We start from the raw sequence: 19847 nt of genomic DNA, 5'->3' as shown, positions 1-19847 counted from the left end.
TATAATTGAATAGGTTCTTACTTCTGCTCTTTGTCATATTTTCAAGGCCAACATTTGTAGTAAGGGCCATCCCCTGCCAAGTGCTGACAAATGACCTTTAAAGTCAACAACAGGGAAAAGCACTGAATACATTCATGGCACTTTGCAGAAAATGGGGACAAAGAGCCCACTTGTGTTGAAATATTGTGGTTGCATGATTCCTGTCATTGGTATTTCCAGCCTTTCAAGAAATTTTGTAGTTGGTCTTTATCTTACAATGGTGATGAGAGTCAGGAGTATGACAGTCTAAATCCAGAGATCCAGTATCGAGCTAGAATGCAGACCTGTGTTGTTTTCAGTACCTGCTGACAGAGCAAGCAGCAATGCTGAGGTGATTCTGTGAGTGGGAGCAGGTGCATCAGCACCTGCAAGTCCATAGTGGGATGGGGAGCAGAAGCCAGTGGTAATTGAAATACAGAGGAGAAGTGGTGTCCTGTAAAGTACTGAGTTCAGGAGAAGAGCCCTATGGAAACAGTTTTCCAAGTGTCACAGCTGAAAATGCCTTCTGCTATTACAGTTTCTTCTGTCACTGAGGAGAGGATTGGAGAATCAGCAGAGCAACAGATTTTTTTCCCTTTATAATTTTTTACTGTATAGCAAACAATACTGGATGAGGTAAAAGAGAATTTTAATTCTCTTTTCTCCATTTCTTCTGTTTCTAAACAGATAAACATGATTACTTTTTGTCAGACAAAATAAATGTACAACTAGTCCAGGAAGCCAAATTTCTTTTGATCTGCAAAATCGTGAGAGCTTTGTCACACAATTGCAGAACATATCTGTACTTTGTTAATAGTGGGATGTTTTACATGCATCACTTAAGCTTATCATTGCTGTGGCTGGTGGAATGAGTCACAGCCTCTTTTCTAAACCTGGACTTCCTGCTCTGTGATAAATCATGCTGAGAGTAGATGAGCTAATACTGGTCCTCCATTCTCTGTGAGCTTCAGTTTTATCTGAATGCTTTAACTATTGAGAAAAATTAATCATGTGTGTATGTCTACTCTTGATTTTTGTATAGGGCCTTTCTGTTAGCCCCTGACTAATTAGAAGATGTGATTGAGTCAGACTGAAGGCTCCTTTGCCAAGCATCCTATCTTTGTCAGTGGCTAACAGCATGGCCTAGGGTTGAGCAATAAAATGGAGCAATGGGACAATGTAATTACTGTCAAGAATACTCTCAGTTTCCAGTGACTAGTAGTTGAAGGATTTGTAGTTCTTAGTTGTACAGCTTTCTATTTTTGTAATATTTAGATGTTAATTTTTTGCCTCTGTATCCCTTCAATTCCTACCTCTCTTAATAGCCAGAGAAGGACTAACCTAGACAGGGAGAGTGGGTTAAGAGATCTGATGCTAACACTAGCTCTCAAGTTGTGATTCCTTGGAAGGCCAGGTTCATTCATTCTCCTTGAAGTGTTTTTTTGATCATGCATGTTCATTTCACATCTTTGCTGTCTCTGATATTCTGTCACAAGAGAGTGTGCAACTGTGAAGTGCCTTATTATTTCTCCACAACTTCATCTGGTTCTGGGGATTGCCTCTGCCGCTCCAAGCAACTCTGAACTCCATCACTTTTCAGCCCTCTTCAGCAGGGTGATAGTTTTTCCTGGTGTCCTTGGACAGTTTGTGAACAGATACTGGTCATAAGATCCTGGTAATTTAGAGTTGCAAGGGAAGAACAAAGTCCATGTGTAATAATAAGCCCTTTTCATTGTAGAAGTTTTAGAAACTATGACATTCCTTTTAGTAGCAAGAAACAAGTTCTCTTTTTGGATCACAGTAGTTCAGTTTTCATTGCCTGCTTGAGTGTGTCACCATCTGTCTGTTGAGTCAAGGCTAATGCATTTAGGTATGTGGCTGATATTGGCTCACATTTATTCCCATTGAAATAATGCTTTGTAAAGTATTATTTATATGGATATTATAGCTGGTGCAATAAAATAAGAGAGTATTTTGAATGGAAATAGTCTTGATTGAGATGATCCTTTCCAAGGAGATATAACCATGTGAGAAAGTAACCCTTTAATAGATTAGCACTGTAGCAAACATTAAAAAAGGCCAGAAACCCCACCTTAAGAATAATACTCTGTGAAGAGGAAGGAAATGTTTGCTATCTCTTACTCTTAAGGGAGTAACAGTGAAAAGTTCTAATATCAGCAACGAGAACCAAGTTTTTCCATTTTTACTCTCTCTGTGTATCTTCATAAGCAATTCCATTTTAGGTTAATAGGAACCATTTAGCAAACTTTTCTGGATTCTGTATTAGGGCTTTTGAATATAAAGGAAGTAAAAACTTCTTTTGTTTCTAAGAACAGTTTCATTTTGATTTTCTGTATTTATTGTAAATCTCAAAATATCACTTCTATCGTTTCCATATTTGTGCTAACATTTTTCCATATTTATTGTCAGTTCCTAGAGTAAAATATTTTACATTAAAATTCTATTCAATGCTAAAGTATTCTTTTACTGAATTTTCCCTGTCAACAGAGATGGCAGTTTATAAACATTACACTGACTGCCTTTGTCCCCTTTTCACATTACTGGAAATCAGGAGTTAATTCTGTTGAAGTTACTGCACTTATTTAGGTCTAAATGTCTAAAGTTCTAAGTGAGAAAGAAGAAAGGCCACAAAATCCTTCCTGGAGCAGGTTAATGAATATTCAGGAGACACAACTGATTAATATGCTTCTAACCTAATGTGCTGTCCTGTAAGAACTTGAAAAACAATTGGTCTAAAATGACACTGTTTGACATCCACTCTGTCTCTGGACAGCTGGCAGTTTTATTCTTATAAAGGTGAGGACTCAGTGGATAAAGCCCTGGCCTTTGATCTTCAGATCCACAGTTTAAGAGACAAGGCTGCAAGTTTGGTCATTTGAGCTTAGTCCCGAGTGAACAGTCTACATCACAAAATGATTATACATAATTTGTTACTATTGGCAGTGTCTGTTCAGGAAAGGCCAAGGACTGAGCTAGCATGAAGAATGAATTAGCTCTTACCTTTTACATTTTATTTCCTCCCTCTTTACTGTTGTAATTTTATTATCCTGTCTCTAAAACATTCAGGGGATGAAATTATCATTCATTATAAGTACTAATACTTCCTGAAGATGACCTAAAGTAGTCAATTTTTTTTTTATTCTAGGTACCCCAATCAATGAACATCCCCACCTATCCATGGGTGTTTAATATCCACTCATCATTTACCTGCCAAACAGTCAGATGTTTCTGAGTACTTTCCAAAGCTTGTACCATGAAAAATCCTATTTAAATTAAAGAGGAAAAAGTGAGCTTTCTTAATTCTCTGGCAGGCTTGCAGCTACAATTAAATTGCACTTGTATGTGAAGAACTTCATGGTGCAGCATTCTGTTTTTATAAAATATTATTTCCAAAGGGCTCACTATTTACATTACATCCTTCTGACAGTACTTGTGACAGGTATGTTTGATCAGCAAGCTTTCCTCATGTATTCACTTCCCATTGGAATCCAGATGTATCAGTCTATTCACAGGTATTCACTCTAAGAAAATCATTCCAGTCTTGTGCCTCATGGGGCAATGTCCACACCGTCTCAGTTCACTTGGAAGTGATCTCAGTTCATGTTGCTTAATGTTTCTGTCAGAACGGCAAAGTAAGGTAAACTGAAAGAAGCCAGTAACTGTTTGTGATTCTGAAAGACATTGTACCCGAATGCCAGCTCTAAATTCCAAAATTAACCTTTAAGTGATTTGCACACACAATCAAGAATCTCTGGTTCTCTTAGAATCTGAGTCCAGCTCTTGCCTTTGGGGATAACTAATCTTGAGGACACAGAACTGTAATTCTTGTACTCAACACGGTATCATGGTGATGTAAAAAAGAAGGAAAGAGCTGAAAGCCAAAATACACCTCCAGAATCTATCTGGTACACATACTGCCAAAATAATTTAGTGAGACACTTTACAGCTTTCATAGATTTTCCAGTTTTGCTCATATTCTTTTCAATCAGACATTTTTGCTCTCTAGGAAATAGTGGTTATCTCTCTAAGTAAGACAAGTACAGTCAAGGCCAAAATGAAGATTGTAAGCATGATGATCTTCATGCCCAGAAATGTGTAACTGTGATTAGAGGATGGAGGAAGTGCTATCTGCTGACACAATAACTTATCTCCTGTGCCAAATGCATGGATGTGAACTATTTCAGATGTGTTTCTTCCTAGTGTCAATGAAGAGTATTTCTCTCCCATTCACTCTTCTCTTAAGTCTCAGCCTAGCACAAGTGGTAAGTGAAAGTATTTCCAACAGAAATCAGTAATTTCTCCTTTTGTCCTACTTCCCAGAAAACAAGATATTCACTTCCTATTCCTTAAAGATAGTCAGTGAATGAACTTTTAAGCACTATCTGTGACAGTATTGTAAACTTGATTTTTCCTAAAGGCTTCCTGCTGTAAAATAATTTCGGTTTTTTTGATAACTGGTTAACTGTTCAAAGAAATGAATTTGCACAAAAAATTCATCTCTCATTAGAAAGAGCTTAACACACAACAAAATGTAAAGTTTGAGTGCTGTTTCCTGAGTGATCCTATGTAAGCTTAGTGTTTAAAGGTATGTCCCTGTAGACATGGCAGTATTTCTCAGAGCTTCTTCTTACAAATAGCTTGTTACACAAGCTTGATATTATAGCATAGTGGCATCTCTGTGTCTACCATGTATTATAGCATTGAACATTTCAGCCTTAGTCATTTAAAAGTCCCCTAGCTAGAAGGTCCCTGCACTTAAACTGTCTTTTTCAGAATCTGAATTGCATAATCCCTATTTGTGTGGATTTTTTTCTAGACAACAAACTTAGTGTTCAATTCCTGTGGGTAGGATTAATGGCAGAGTTTAAAGGACAAGCTGTGTGATCTATCAAAAAGTGTACATGCTGAGATCTTAGAAAAACATGACCACATTTTGTGTGCTACTGTCAATTGGGGTGGCAAAAGGGTTGGATTACTGCAGGGTCAGAAAACTGGTAAGAATGGGTTATATATTGAATGCTGGCTGCGTGTATGTTACAGTAAAAACATTTAAGAAAGAATCTATATAGCAAGGAAATCACAATGCAGCACAATATCAGCTAAATGTTTCACAAAGCCACATTCAGGAATAGTGGAACTCCACTGACATTCTTGAAATAGTTACTGGTATAAATTTGGTTGATGCATAGTAGTCCATCTGGTATTCAACTAAGTTGATGTGGTCTTGCTCAGGTAATTTTTTTCTCCTGTTATATTAGGAGAAGTACATGCTAAGTAAGAGATAATTGCATAAAGAGATGTTAAGAATGGCATGGGAGAAGTCATGAAGATAAAATACCATGCATGTCTCAACAGCAAACCTTCCTGTTGTTTAAGAAGTGGCACTGATGGTATCCTTGCTTTAATGAGACTTCAAGATGAGTGATGCACACACCAGTTCTTTTGTTTTTCAGGTCTTAGGCAACAGAATAGCCTAATGGTAAAGTTTTTTCATTAACTTGCACTGTTTATTCAATATTCAGTGCTTTTGTTTAGTATCTAATATATACTGTTAATTTGGAAGTTGTGTCTGTCCTGCAAGGGACAACACAAACACTCTATCTATTGTTTGCTTTGCTTTCAGTCTTTTCCACTTCAACAATTTTTGGGGTTTATTTCTGATTATCTCACTCTTTTCTACTAATTTCTGACTACCTTTACTAATCAGACTAACATGGTTCTGTTCCCTCATTATTCTTTCCCTTCACAATACTGTGACTATTCATTAAACCTTCCTCTCATTGTTTATTGGTCTGATTGCAGACTGCTTTGTTAAACATTTCTGCCACATTCTGAGTTTTTACTCATTGCCTAATCCTATAGGTTTACTAAACTTAATAAATCTATCAGCATATATGTCTGTGAGGGAATACTCACACGTAAGCACAATGCAACAGACATAAGGCACAAGGAAAAGCAATGAAATGTTACATTGTTTTGGTTGCATCTATGCATTTTTAAGGAGTAAAACAATTCTCTATTTAGCAATTTTTCCTTGGCAAAGGAAATCTCCATGTGATTTCCATGCCTACCAAAGAACTTCTACACACTTCTGATATGTTGTTGCAGGTAACTTTTGGTGTTACAAATCTGAAGATTCTAAGTGGTATAATTATAAGCATTTTTCTCAATCCGGTTAGAAAAGGAGTGAATCTCAAGTGGATTTTTTGTCCAAAGCTATTTTTTTACATTATGACAATGAAAATGGATGGACTTTTAATTTTAAAGATATAAGTAATATCACATATGTGGTTATGTGCTTTATGCCTGTGAAAACTTCTCACAAGATAAATAATTTTAGCCTCAAAATAGCTCTGTAAAGGAAGAAAATACTGTCTGTGTGTTTACAAGCAGTTATTGAGACAGAAGAATAAATTCACCTTCAGAGATTATTTTTCAGACTAAGGTCTTTGCTTCCCACTTACTCAAGGTAGGTATAGAAACAGGTTTCTTTTCAGAGATTCTTATAATTTGTATATTATCCCGTATTCAGCCTAGCACTTCTTAAAGAGAAAATGATAACAGTAATGGAATTTCCCGTTCCTATTTTTAAAATAAAACCATTCAGCAATTAATTGTATTTTTCTGCTTGTTTTGAAATCAGAAGTCAAATTAGAAGACGGTAAGAGAACTTTGAATGTGCTGTCCCTGTATTGTGTCCTCATCATAAGTGTTGTTTCCCACGCCATCACTCACTCATTCAAGTTATTATCCCTGATCTAGTCAAGTCATGAAGAGCCTGCATTAGAATTAGATTTGACAGAATAAGCCTCAGTCAGAGAGACAATCAATGAAAAGTAGATGCATTTTTGGCATGCCAGTGCATCTGCTGGGCTGCTGTGTTTTGGATATTGTGCCACAATGTTTCACACAGCAAACTAAGATTCTGTTTCTCTTTTGTCTTGGTGCCTAAATGCCCAAGCAGCTGGTACCTGTTTGGAGACTCAATTACAGGGTGTCCTGCAATTGAACTTAGTGCCTTGCATGTTTAGAGGTTGGTTTTATGGTCTGTGGCCAGGATACTGGACTTGAATATTTCCTTAGCACCTCATTGTATAGTCCATAAAATTGCTGCTTGGTTTACTTATACAAGTGCATTTAAACTGTTATTGCATTATTATTTTGATATCAAGCAAACATTTCACAGATGAAAAGAACTGAACCAAGCTTTACATTCTGAAGGCAGAATAACAATAATTAATGTTTCTATTATTCTGTTTAAACAGAATGTATATTAAGAAGAAGACAGGTAATTAATCCCACTTGAAAGAAAATACGCTACTCATCACTCATTTATGAATTCTTTAGTCTCTCCATAAGAGCAGTATCTCAAAGAAGGTAAAATACCTTAGGTGCAATAACAGGCTCAGTCCTCTAGTTCTTATTTAGATGAAATTCCTGAGAGTACATTTTTCAAGGATTAGCGGACCAGGCCTGAGGAGTAGCATTAGCTCAGTAAGAACAACCTATGTTTATGACACTGGCTGACATTTTTCCTATTGTCAGGCATGGTAAAGAAGTTTTATCTCAAACTGGAATATTGAACCACACTATAGTATTTTTCCAAGATCTGCATAAACTTTACAATGTATTTCTTACTTGTTAATACAAAACTCTGTTCACATTAGTTAAAAAATTGCAGACTGTTGATAGTAGAATACGTTCTATTGTAGCTTAAGTATTTTGATGTTTTGAATTTGAGTTTATAGACATAGTCTTATACTTGCTGCTAGAACAGTATTTACAGATTTTTAATAGATGTTATTTCTAAAATAAATCTCATATTAAATCTTGCCCTTTTATATTTACTGAATATGAAATATTCTGAAAGTCTGTAAAAAGCTAGTTATCTAAAAGTTTAAAATTCCTTCTCTTTTACAGACATGTTTGCAGTGTGATATAAACACTTATTTCCTTGTGTATCATTAATGTTTTAGGGTATTTCTTTTCCCCTCCTAGAGAAACTATATCTGGGGATTAACAGGATTGTTCACTGGAATTCATGTGGAAGCATAACTGCAGTAGCTGAGAAATGATCATGTTTCCTTTTAGTTCTCAGCAAGAGTAATTGAATGTTGAATATCTTACTAAACGCTGGACTGTGACAGTGTGTTAACACTCCGACTATCTCCTAACAGCAGGGCAATTATTTGCTGAGTGGGATTTTTATAAATCCCCTGGCAGTAGTATGTCCTGATAATTATGATGAAGTGCACTGGTCAGTGTTGATTCAGCAATCCCATCTCTAGCAAATATTTCATTCACAGCTCTCCTTCATGCTTTTACTTTTATGGCTTTTAAAGATCTCTTACCTGTCCTCTCAGCTTGCTTAGGTTTTTTTACAAATTACAATGGAACAAGAAAGGATTTTCAAGTCCCTATTTTGTTGAAGTCTTTTCTTTCTCATTTAACTCCTCGTTAAAAGACCAGAGTGAGAAAGTAGCACTTTATTTAGGTTCTTACTGTGACAACCACTTGCACAAGCTTCCTCCTTCAAAGCTGTTTTTTATAAGATTAAATGACTGTTAAATGAAACATTTATATTCATGATATATGTTGATTATTTAAGTCTTTCAGAGTTGATATGAAAAAGTAATTAAAATAGAGCATATCTTTATTATAGCTTAGTTAAGTTACAGTAAAAATATGTAAATATATCAGAATACACTTTCTATTGATTTAATGCTTACAATTTATCTTCAGCTCAACTTTGTCAATTTTTAATTTTGCACGTGTATTATAATTTGCAGCACAATAGCTATGCCGTATCTTAGAACATATTTGGTTTGCAATTTTTTACATAGACTTTGAAAGCTCAGCCAAGAAGTAGGAAAGAAGACTAAGAAATAATTAATAAATAAAAATTGCAGAGTCTAAACTGCTCAGGATTTATTATTCCACTTGGGGTCACCTATCTTTTTCAAAAAACTATCCAGCATAGTTAACAGTCTTGTCTTTCCCTTTCTACCTGCACCTTTTTCTTTCCTTTCTTCCTTCCTTCTTTCTATTTTTTTTTGCTGCTGCCTTACTTCATAGTTTAGCTTTCAAGGCAACTTCTTAATAATGTCTTCTTTTATTCTGGAAAAAAATAATTTAGACAGAAAGAAAGTAAATTCTTTCTCTCTGTATTGAAATGATAAACAGGAAAAGAAAAAAATGGGTATTCTTTAGCATTGAGTAAATGCAGCATTAGTGGTGGAAGCAATTCAGACTATAAAATCCCCAGATCTTTTCCTTGCTAATGTTTATTAAATTAATATTTGTTTCCTTATGATTTTTTCCTCCTTTATATTTGACCATTAATTACAAAGATAAGAAAATGATTGTGAGGAAACTAAATGATAGAGTGTTAGAAATGCAAAATGATTCAAAATATTAATGTAATGCTAAGGATGACTGGGTAACAAATGGTACATTTGCCAGTATGCTTGACCTGACACAATTAATATTCCAGGTCATGCTTGGGTTTCCATGATGGAAGGTCTGAGGCAGAGAATTCTAGGGGAAAATATATCTATTGTATAAGTCATTTCTCCCTCACTCTTTTTTTTTTTTCCCCTGACGAGTCAGAACCTTAGTCTTAAAAAAAAATATATCTCTTCTTTCACACCTCATTTGCCATATTCACCACTGGGCCACCGTTCACCAGAAGGGCCTGATGTAAGGAGGTCAGTAAGAAGCTATTAGCAGAGTCCCCTCCTGAGATTTCTTTGGTCTTATTGAGGTGGAAGTTAGCATGACAGTACTGCAAATAACTCAGATGTAAGTTTTTTAACAGTTAGCACAGATTTCCCCATAGTGTTTGTCACTTTAGAAAATTGTTCCTGGAAATGAAGTCCTGAAAGCTGGCTTTGACAGAGTCCCTTCTTTGTGCTGAAGAGCACGGGTACAGGAAAATGTGTCATTCTCCCTGCAGACTAGAGGTACTTTTTGTAATCTATGGTAATATTCTGGAGTGTTACATATTTTCTTATGGACTAAAGGTGGGGAAAATACTGAAATCATAGTATGGGGTAATATCCAAGACAGATACATTTCTACCATTGAAAAAGCAGTATTAAGTACAATGATTTTGCAGCTGAGAGAATATTTTATTAAAGTAGGGAAGAAAATGAAGTAATGCTTTTAATACATTGTACTTTGTCTCAAGAAGATATGCAAATATGTTAAGTACATTTCTGAGACTTCTTGTAGACTGGCAGCTCCCTGCAGAGGACAGAGTGAATAGGGTATTCATCACCACGTTGCACAGTGCAAGAAATTCCAAAAACAAGACTAAAACTTGCAGAGATATTTTTAAAAAAGATTGGAAGCAATTTTTCCAGTGTTTGATCTAAACTGGAAAGCAGAATCAAACTCATCCCATTGCCTCTCCTACCAAACTTTACCAGTTTTAAATCTAGCCCTAAACTTACCTCAAACCTTGGGGAATTTAGAGTAAATTAGTATTAATTTTATCTGTCTAGACACTAACTCTGTTGATTGTTCTGTTATGTGTCTTGTTGAATACTTGAACATATATAATTAAAATGTAAAGTAATTAACAAGGATTGCTTGAAAAATAATTATTTAAATATGCACTTTGTAATCAATTTTGACCCAGATCTTACAAAGAGCTTCATCTGTAGAAGAAGCAAAAACTTTTCAAGTGTCCAGCTGACCTCTCTAAACTACAAATTCATTTTCAAAGTTGAAATAATATCTGTATGCATTTAACCTGAGAGTATGTAAAAAAAGAGTAACAAAAGATGACTCTTTGTTAAGACACCTTTTCAGCAATAATAATTTCAAATACACTGAATCAATGGGTTTCCACATTTATTATGGCTAATTTTGGTTTCATTAAAAGTGCTAAAAGCCAATTTTATTAGTGCTCCTGGAGATATTCAGTAACATTTCACAGTGTTTGAACCCTTTATGAACTGTAGGTTTTTTATTACTGCCAAGCATTTAATCAAAGAAGCACAACATAGAATATACACAGTATTTTAATAGAGATTGCAAAATGCAGTTTCAGAAAACCATTTTACTCACAGAGACACTTACACTGTCTCTCAGTGTGACTAAAAGAAGTGCCTAGACAGAACATCGATTTATTCTTGCATTTAATTATTCAGAGGAAGAACATTTACATTATTTCAGATATCATATTTTTACACTTTGGAGCAACAAAACCCAAACTTCAAACCTATGTTATGTAGATTGAAATAATCTAATACTTAAATTATTTTTCAGTAAAAATTAAAAGATTTCCTCCTCAATTTGCTCTTTAGCATTTTTAATTCTTTTTTAAGAAAAAGTTTTAAAAGGGGTGTAAATTTTGGGAAGACACAGCCCAGATAAGGATTTTCTACTGATCAACAAATCCATGCCTGCCAACTTTAGAGAGTTGTTATGATGCTTTAGTGTTTTCTTCCAGATCACCCTGATTCTCAGTGATGAGCATAGAGATATTTCTCTCCTGGATAATAGTTAAATTTTCAGTGCCATTGTCTCTTTCTATAAAATTTGTATTTCACAGACATACCATGAGAGCAATATATCTCCCCCCGGCCTAGGAACCTCTGCAAGCTCGTGGCATGGCTAGAACAGAATCTCCACAGCTGAGCATGGATGGTGTAGAAAGGGGTGGAAAAATGAAGCAACAACACAATGAGCAGTTCAGTGAAATATGTAAAAAAAAAAGTAGTTGCAGGCTATTACTTTTGTATTTCCTGTCATCAACATAGTGAAGGCAAAAAATTAATTAGTCATAATGTAGGCAGATCCAAAGGCTGTGGTAGAACTAATGAGTGAAGAGATACAATGACCATAGCATATAGTTTGTGTATCTCCAGCAAGGGTTCTAATTTGTGTGAGTCTAATGTATTCCATTTGTATGGAATTTGTGTTGAATGTGGCATTTTATATTTGAGAGAATTTGTGTAAAAAGTATATGGTGTATGCATTCAGTAATTGTGGGAGAGTGCAGTAAATTCCAAGATAGCACATGGAACTTGTCTTTATGTCACCAGGTGTTTACAGGCAAAATTCTACTGGGCTGATAAGAAAATTGCAATATAACAATGTATGAAATACTGTGAAAATAATAAGAGCATGAAGAGAATCTGTAACTTTACAAAATGTTTATGTGAGTAAGAGCTGGATCTGCAGAACAAAAGATTAAGTTGCAGCTGGACTTTACAGATCATAGAGAGGGACCTGGAATTTCACATTCATTCCAGTGATTCTGCTTGCCTGCTGTTTGAAGCATGGATCCCTGCCATTCTAAATTGGCATCCTGAAGAGCTGAAGGAACAACCAGTGGTTGTTTGGCATACATATGTTTCTATCGCTTACCTCTATTCATGTCCACTTTCCCACTGTACATTTTGCCCATTAGTGAAATAGATTGTAGGGTTTGCTCTAAGAGGGGAACGAATAACAGAGGAACAAAATAAATTCTCATTAGACCCATATAATTTAGAGATGAAGAAAGTAGCCTTTAACATTTTGAATAGCCCAACACTATTTCAAATAAGCTAGCATCTCTGAATACTTTTACCATTGTGTTTTATATGTGCCTTATTCAATTGTTTTGACACAAGAAACTGGAACTTCCCAGTAGGATATGTTAATTAAAAATGCATTAGAGCTAACTAGGGAGAGTTCTGTCCTCTTAGACCCTAGAGTTTAATACTTAATGAGGAGGCTGACTCCCTACACAGTTTTCTCATGAATCCTCAGTAGTGCTCCAAAGGAGCAATACAAGATTTTAAACATTTACTCTTTTCCTTAACATTCCCCACATCTTGAAACCATTTTCTTTTCCTACTACTTTTATTCAAGGTTTATTAATAATTAGAATTATGATAAAAGCAAAGGACAATATATTTTTTATAAGTTTTATTATACCTTTGTAGAAAATACAATTATCTTTAAAGCAACTCAGTGTCTTTAAATTAATTTTGTGTTTTTAATCATGCATTATATGTTTTATAGAAAATGTAGTGGCTTTGTGCCATATGGAAAAGGAATTATCATATTTAACAGTTCATAATTAATTCAGTAAATTATCAATTTAAATGTCTCACATATGTCTATTTGGGAATTGTTTATATACAACTGATAAAATTCCTACGTATATAGGTATGATTTGGGAACAGTCTGTCACATAATTTTGACTTGCCAAATATTCACAGATTGTTAACAATGTAGATTACTGGAACAGAATTTGAAATGTGTGTTTGATATTATATCATACTAGTCATACAATTAGTAATGTAAAAAAAAGAAATATAAAATTCAGTGATGAAGGAACCTTTCTATTTTAGTCACAATTTTGAAATCATTGTGCTAAATTTTTGTTTTTCACAGGTTTTATGCGATTATGACTAAACACATTGTAATAGTTATCCAAGAATTTATTGTGGATATTTTGTTGGGAAAAAAAGCAATTATTGGGTTTTGGTATTCCATAAATTATCTTCTATTTCTCCTTAACTAATGCCTGTTTCACTTTTAAAAGTGCAGCAGATGCCACTGTCTGATTTTGTTCCTAGTGTATATAGAAATTTAAATGAGTTGAAGTCAAAGATAATCCCATTTTCTGCTCAGATTCCAGGCATCTACAATTCGCCATTCAGAAAATCCCCAGATCCCATGGAACTGCTGCTACGGAAGTCAAAGCCACTGACCCACAGAAAGCAGAAAATGGAGAGTTCCTTTGCCGATGAGCTCTATGACTGGCCAACTTGTAAAAAGCCTCCAGCTTTTGTCACAGCACTGCCTCTGCTACCTGCTGACAGACAGAAACCTCAGGTAACATTTTCCAGTGACTCTGAGGCAGCTTTTGCTCACATTTCTTATCACAGATTATCACAGAATATCTGGAGTTGGATTACCAGGTCTGAAAATCCCTTTTGTGAATTTTAAAAAAAAATAAATCTAGTGCTTGCATTGAAGATATGAAGTCTTTCACACAGATTTGACTTAAACAAAAATAAATCTAGGTGTTATGTAGAAACAGTGAAATATGACTCTTTATATGTTGTTTATTGTCCTTTGAGAAGAAAAGTGTAATTTATGATATTTCGAAGGTGATATGACCTGATATAATTGAGTATCAATATTATGATTCATTAGGGCTGGAATTCTTAATTTCCAATCTTAAATATTTTTTTTTAAAAAAGGAGACATAAAAAGTGATAGGAAAAATTAAGCAGTTATTGTGCTATAACTTTGTCCTCAGTTTGCAATAGTTTGCCATATGAAGACTAAGGCATCCTCTCAGTTCAGAATAGTTCCTGCTCTCTTGTGTCCACTAGGTGTGTGTCAGCTTTAATAACAAAGATTTCTACATGTTGTGCTCCATCACAGTCAAGTTGCCCATCTTCCATTCTTAGCTGTCATGGTCTCAATTTTAACTTCAGTTTATGTCACCATTTGTGCAGGTAGATTTTTTTCTTTTCTGTAAAGTAATGGACATCGGTGAGATAACGCATCAAAGTGAATATCTGACAGGATGGCAAAACAGCTTTTGCCACCTTATTATCTAAACCTGCTGGGAATGTGACCAATATATACAACAGAAAAGCTTTTGAGACCTTTGTGTTCCTCACTTGATGACAGGAGGATGACATGTACGTTTGCCAGTAGGTGCCTGATATGACTACTTTTGGAATAGAAATATTCTGTCTTTCCCTCTATTCGGAAGCATTTTTCACTTTGCTCAATGTACTGAATCTTCTATTTAGCTCACACATAAACTTGCCATGCTGTTTTCACTTTGAGTGACACAACATCTTCTGAACCTCTGACACTTCCTTTCTGTGCTCCATTCTGTATTTAAATTTCCTTATCTGTATCTTTCTTAGAAAGAAAATGCTTCTAAATGAGTCCTTCTTAGCAACTTTTAGTGAAACTATCACCTCTCTGCAGAAATGTAACAACTTAAGCAATAAGCAATGTATATATATATATATTGCTAATGGTGTTTTACTCCTCTGAATCAATATTACTCTCTACAACTCTCTGAAGGCTGTGAGCCAGGTGGGGGTTGGTCTCTTTTCCCAGGCAACCAGTCACAGGACAAGAGGACATAACATCAAACTGTGCCAGGGAAGGTTCAGGCTGGACATCAGGAAGAATTTTTTCAGTTAAAGGTGGTCAGGCATTAGAAAAGGCTGACCAAGGAGCTGGTGGAGTTTCCATCCCCAGCACATGGCATTTAGTGCTGTGGTTTAGTTCGACAAGGTGGTTTGGTCAAAGATTGGACTCAATGATCTTGGAGGTCTGTTCCAATCTTTATGATTCTATGATTCTAAGAAGGTGCAGGCCTATGAGAATACCTCTGGAGAAGCAGAGGTGAACCCACTGCTTATAACAGTAAGAATCAAATTCAGAATCTCCAGGCTTGTCCTTCCTTCCTTGTGTTCTCCCTACCTTGACTGCTTGAGATTCCTCATAGAATGACCTCATTGACTCACAGTAGAATCGAGACAAAGTGTGAGCCCACAAGCAGTTTGGGTGATCAGGGAATTTGAAGTTGACATGAACATGACATTATAGCTTTACCTTCTGGGACCAAGGGAGCTATGACAGTCCTTGAGCAGGATGTGACTGGTTGCATTGTCTCTCAGGAAAGAGGAAAGATTTTGCCTTGTGAACATGGTACAGGAATCAGACTTTTAAATAATTAGGGAACTCACGGTTCTTCCATTGTTAAGGTGCTCTTGCAAAACTGTTTTACTGTATACAAAGTATCTTACAAGCTTCTGTTTGGATTTGGAATATTTTATAGACCTTTCTAAGTTCAGATGCACACACAGCAGTCATGCACAGATAGCCTTTTAGAACAAACCAGAAGAGTTCTATTTATTTTCTGCACCTCAAAGAGGGAATTTACTATATAATACTTTAATCCTTTCAGCACCCTGGGATGTACACTGTGGGGTAAATTTTCAAAGCACAGCGCGTGGATTTAGCTGCCCGACTCTTATTGATGTTAATGGGAGTCACACGGCTAAATCCCTGCACAACACTTTGACAATTTAGGGTTGTATGTCTAAGAAAAGGACATTGGTTTGAGCTGATGAAACAGCTGGAAATGAAAACCCATCAGAACACATCCTCCTGAAAGTTGTCTGGTGTGACAATAAGAAATTTAATTACTAGATATGTTTGTGTCCTCGTTCTTTGTGGTAACACTTTTTGGCATCAAGCTTCTTTTCCTAATACCTGCCTGGCTTACTGTGAGCCACTTGTTACTTTCTTTCAGGTATCTAAAATTTTTATTGCCTGTAGGTTTGGATATTTTATATGAGAATGTCAATTATATATGTTTAAAAGAAAAAAAATTAACTCTTTCCGTTTTCTCTTAGGGAAATGGGTATTTAGCATTTAATAGGTAAGGTCTGTGTTTGTAAGATAGTGTATTTAAAAGAAAGATTTTAATGATGCTTCTACATCACTTAGATCTATCATTTTTATTACTGAGTTAACTAGAATTATAGCTTGATAGAAACACATATAATGCTAAAATTAGTAATCTATTCATTAAAAGGCATTAATAACAGAATGCACATTACCATTTAGATCTTTTGCATGCTGTTATCTGTTTTGGAATGGGGCCAGTGAGGAATGCATAATTTCATGCAGATTATATTTTTTATCATGAGTTTCTGATGTTATGATAAAGTAGTAAGAATGCTGATCTGCTAACCTTTATTTGGCAAACCAGTTGATATCAAGAAGATTTATGCTACTCACTACGAATTTCAAACATAGAGCATAGAGCTGTGTGAGTTTCCTTCAGGGTAAAAATTGTTGGTAGACTCCTACCCCTCTTTTCCTAGCCTGACCTCCCCAAAAAGATTTCCATTTTGAAGCAGTATGCCTGAAATGCTTGCAAACATTGTCAATTTGAAAATGTTTTTAAGCACCAATCTATAAGAGTTTTCGTAAGTCTTAGTCTTGTAAAATGGATATAAACACATGGACTTTTTAGAGGTCTTCATTTAAGAGACATTCCTGAGGTCCCTATTACTAAGTAAATTTCTTCAAATAAATGATTCAGAGGAACAGAAAAATCTCCAGGGAAGGTTTAGAATTATCTCAGTATTATAATATACATACTCTGCTTCCATTAGTGTTTTGAGGGACCTTGGCTTAGTTACATCCTTTCCCCCTCTCCTTCTATTAGTAGTTGCAATTTTACTTGAACTATGGACTGTTTTGTTTTTTTTTCCTACCTCCTAGTTACATCTCAGAAATAAAAGATGGAGAATATCCCTTGCTTGGATATCTGATTTGGCCCTTATCCTTGAGGAATATGAGTCAATATTTTTCAGTAAAAAATAATACAATATTCTGAAAGACTATTTTTAAAAGAAAACATATTTTTCTTGGTATTATTTGGTAATAGTACTTCTATTTATTTCTTCCTCCATATATCCACTTAATGCAAACATCTTGTAACAGAATATTCATTTTTTATTGTAAATTTTAATCTTTTTTATAACTTGATCAAGTTAGGTATCACTAGAACACCATTGACTAGTTTTAATGTCCTGTTCTAATATTGATTATTCTCTCATGGGTGGCAGCAATTTTAATTCTGTTTTAAGACTTTTGTGTTTTTAAAAAATGAACATATTTTTTATGCAGACTTAGAAAACAGAAGCAAGAAAATACCTGCAAGAAGTGTAAATACTATGCTCATTTGCTTACTGGGACCCTTAAAAATATCTTCAAATCTTGTTGCTGCGCCTTTAAAAAGTAAAGTTCCAATAAAAACCCATTAACTACTTTCAAATATAGCAATCCTCCTGTCCAGCTGTGAAAAGTACTAGATGATACTTATTTGCCATTTGTGTTATTTACGGTCCATGACTTTTATGGTAACTGGTTCCTATTATTGGTTTCTATTAATGTAAAACATAAGTGAACATAAATGAGGCGTGAATCATTTCTTTTTATTAGCCCCACAGTCTTCACTCAGTGCTTGCAGTAACTCCAGCTGTGACTTGTTAGTGATAACCTATTTAAAGAAGGATATCTTTAAGAATAAAGGCTGTGATTAGGATTCTTTGTCTCTTCATAGTTTCAAAAGGTTTTACTAGTTCATTGCAAGATCAACAATGAAGAAAATAAAAATTAATTTTAATACTTCTAAGTCCAGGGTTGCCATTAAACTGCCCTGAGTGGCACAGGGCACTAATTATATTCCAGGTAAATTCTTAAGGGTTAATACTAGAAGTGAGACATACAGGATATTTAGCAGCACAGGAGAGGACTTCCTGCTGCTATTTATCTATGTTGTTAAATGGCAGATACTGATACAGTCAGTTATTAAACAATATACTCTGTGAAAAAAAGACATATATGTATATTTTTAAAGAATTACAAAGTTAATGTGAAATTAGACTTTTCAGAAATGGGCTATACACCTATAGTACTGAAGTCATGCACTTGAGCTCTATAAGAAGAATTATATCTTAAGCCAAGCATTAAGTTTCCTTCCAGGTAGGTTTATAGCTACGTTGAAAAGAGCAGGTTCTTTAAAGTTCGTTCTATGCAAAGTAAAGTACTTAAGTTTTCTGCTTAAGCAGAATTTAGATATAGTTAATGCTTGTTTTTTATTTCACCAATATTTTTTTCTAAGTAAAAACAAAGTTTTCCTAATCAGTTCTAACAATATATTTGTTTAAAATTTTAAGTATTTATTAGTAGTTAAATAAATTTGGAGTGCACTCTCTTTGAAGCTTTAGAGTATGTTATCAACCTTTATTTTATTTGTAAGTCTCTAACAAAATGAACAGCTTTAATTATTTTGAGAGAAGGGTCTTATTGTTGCATTTCCCAAACATTCTGTGTCCTGTTCCATCAGCAACGTGCCATGAATAAAAGAGGGAAAGGCAAGAACTGTAACCCCAGAATACACACCTGTATTATCCTGCTCCTTTCAGGGGCCTTTCCGTGATCCTGCAGAAGTGTTGAGGCAGCGCTACAAGCCTTTGGAGCCAACCCTGCGAGTGAGAGAATCAATGAACTCAACACCAGCCAAGGCCAGAGAGGCAACAGGAAGGGAGGAATGGAGAAGTCCCATACACGACAATGAGTGAGTCCTTTGGTTTTTCTTACATTGTTGTGAGACTGTTTTCTTTATTCCAGTGCTTTCAGAAACCTTTCATGCCTGACAAAATGAAATGTCAAACCTGACAGCTTACTAGAAAACATTTTATGTATGTACTTCTAAATTCTGTGTCCTTAGATTATAAACTGCTCAGGGCAGAGACCCTATCTTGTAATTGTGTGACATGTGCCATCTATATCTATGAATGTCTAAAAGAACTTGTAATAATAATAATAATATGTGATGCAACAGATGGCTTTAATGGGGAAGAAGAAAACAAATGCAAATTCTGTCTTGCCACATGCATCTTGCCAAAGAAAAAATACTGTTTCAGTCTTCATATTCTGGGAGCTTACTGGTTGTGGGAGGAAAAAATGGTGTTGCATGCCAATGAGACTTGTTTTCTCTCCCAGAAGAGTACCACAGCTCACTTGGAACGGGAGGGAGCATATGTTGCATGTTAGAACATGATACAAAAACTGGAATCATCTTTGAAGCAGTTTGATTTCCTAAGCCATAGCAGCTGTAATAGTGTCAGACAGGCCAGTTCTTTTCCATAATATCTCAAATACAGGCATAATCCATCCCAAAAGATTAAGGCTTCTGTCCCAAAAGATTTAAGGCTGTTGCCAAAATATTTCGGTTTTTTTGTTTG

The 19847-nt window shown here is 35.2% G+C and overlaps 1 protein-coding gene across 4 annotated transcripts in view; it reads left to right on the top strand.

The window, feature by feature from the left end:
- The window catches only part of SPATA17 (spermatogenesis associated 17), an 87251-nt gene that overhangs the window by 36505 nt on the left and 30899 nt on the right, over positions 1-19847 (top strand). For all 4 annotated transcript variants that reach the window (XM_088161164.1, XM_014876884.2, XM_088161165.1 and 1 more), the window contains 2 exons: positions 13675-13878; positions 19026-19177. In XM_088161164.1, the coding sequence (XP_088017290.1) occupies positions 13675-13878; positions 19026-19177 (356 nt within the window). The remainder of the gene's footprint in view (positions 1-13674; positions 13879-19025; positions 19178-19847) is intronic.

This window comes from Sturnus vulgaris, chromosome 3 (assembly GCF_052056855.1).
Source record: "Sturnus vulgaris isolate bStuVul1 chromosome 3, bStuVul1.hap1, whole genome shotgun sequence".
In the NCBI taxonomy this organism is placed as follows: domain Eukaryota; kingdom Metazoa; phylum Chordata; class Aves; order Passeriformes; family Sturnidae; genus Sturnus; species Sturnus vulgaris.
The sequence above is the reverse complement of the archived record's forward strand: the minus strand, read 5'-3'. Positions and strand labels throughout refer to the sequence as shown.